Source organism: Naegleria gruberi, assembly GCF_000004985.1.
Source record: "Naegleria gruberi genomic scaffold NAEGRscaffold_192, whole genome shotgun sequence".
NCBI lineage: Eukaryota > Heterolobosea > Eutetramitea > Acrasida > Naegleriidae > Naegleria > Naegleria gruberi.
In genome coordinates, this window is record NW_003163146.1 from 1 (window position 1) to 1,097 (window position 1,097).

The 1,097-nt window shown below is 32.7% G+C and overlaps 1 protein-coding gene and 1 non-coding gene across 2 annotated transcripts; one reads left to right on the plus strand and one right to left on the minus strand.

Moving 5' to 3' along the window:
* Positions 1-9: 9 nt before the first annotated feature.
* NAEGRDRAFT_76550 (uncharacterized protein) lies at positions 10-384 on the plus strand (the record flags this gene model as incomplete). The annotated part of the gene is made up of 1 exon (XM_002668486.1): positions 10-384. A coding segment is annotated over one exon (375 nt), but the record flags the coding sequence as incomplete, so codon positions are not given.
* Positions 385-481: 97 nt separating this feature from the next.
* Positions 482-553, minus strand: NAEGRDRAFT_t880. Its single transcript has one exon. It is a non-coding gene; the product is annotated as a tRNA-Glu (tRNA).
* Between the last annotated feature and the right edge of the window lie 544 nt (positions 554-1,097).

Sequence of the window (1,097 nt, forward strand, 5' to 3'; positions counted from 1 at the left end):
TGGGCAAAGAAATGTGCCAAGTATAAGAAGGTTAAATATTGTAAGGAAAGAAAATCAGTTAAGAAATGTTGTCTCATTAAGAAGAAATTCTTCTGTGCCAAACATAAGATTATCAAGTTCTGTAAGCACAAGAAGACTCTTTCTAAATGTGTCAAATATCAAAAGAAGAAGTATTGTGCCAAGACAATTGTCATTCCTCCAAGATGTATCAAGAAGAAGTATTATAAGAAGTGTTTGAAACGTTCAAAGGGAAAGAAGATTTGTAAGAAATTTAAGTTAGTTGGTGGAAAGAAGAAGTGTTGCAAGTCAATCAAGAAGAAGATTTGTATCAAGAGAAAGACATGTAAGAAGTCATCAAAGCCAATCATCAAACCATCTTTGTAAATGATTATTTTCAAATGTTTCTAATACTTTAATAAAGCAAACTCTTATTGCAAAACAATCGCAAAGGACGCAAGTCAGTATTAAAAGACAAAACATCCTCCCATGCCGGGAATTGAACCCGGACCTCCTGGGTGAAAGCCAGGTATCCTAGCCATTGGACTACACGGGATTTCTGACTACCATATTTCCCTTATTTTATAATAACGGATGTCTTACCTTATTAAATATATTAATTGATTATTTATGAATTTTTTACCCAAAATACTTTTTATCTAGGTGATCAATTTCAAAATGAATAAATGAACTAACTCGTCCTCTCTTTTTCCAATCACTCTCTCTTACTGACTCGAAAGACGACGTACCTCACAGTTCATACAGTCAAAGACTGTAGCGGGACAGTCGCCATATTCCTGGCAGGCTTCCCGTCTAAATCATTAAGTGAAATCAAAAAATCTATTTGCTATTTTGTTTGTAGTGCATTAAGGGTAAGGATTTTTATCTAATTTAATTGTATGTATTCCCTTGTAATTACGTGCAATAATTAACATTTGTATGTTATTGCTTTCATTGTAGTTGTCTGTTGTTTGGCAATAAATTATTCTTTTTTAGTACCAAAATATTTGGATTTCCAATAGGAAAATGAGCTCATTGTTGCTTGAATGAGAGTATCAAATTCATTGTATAATATAATTCCTAGAGCAGCAAAACTACCA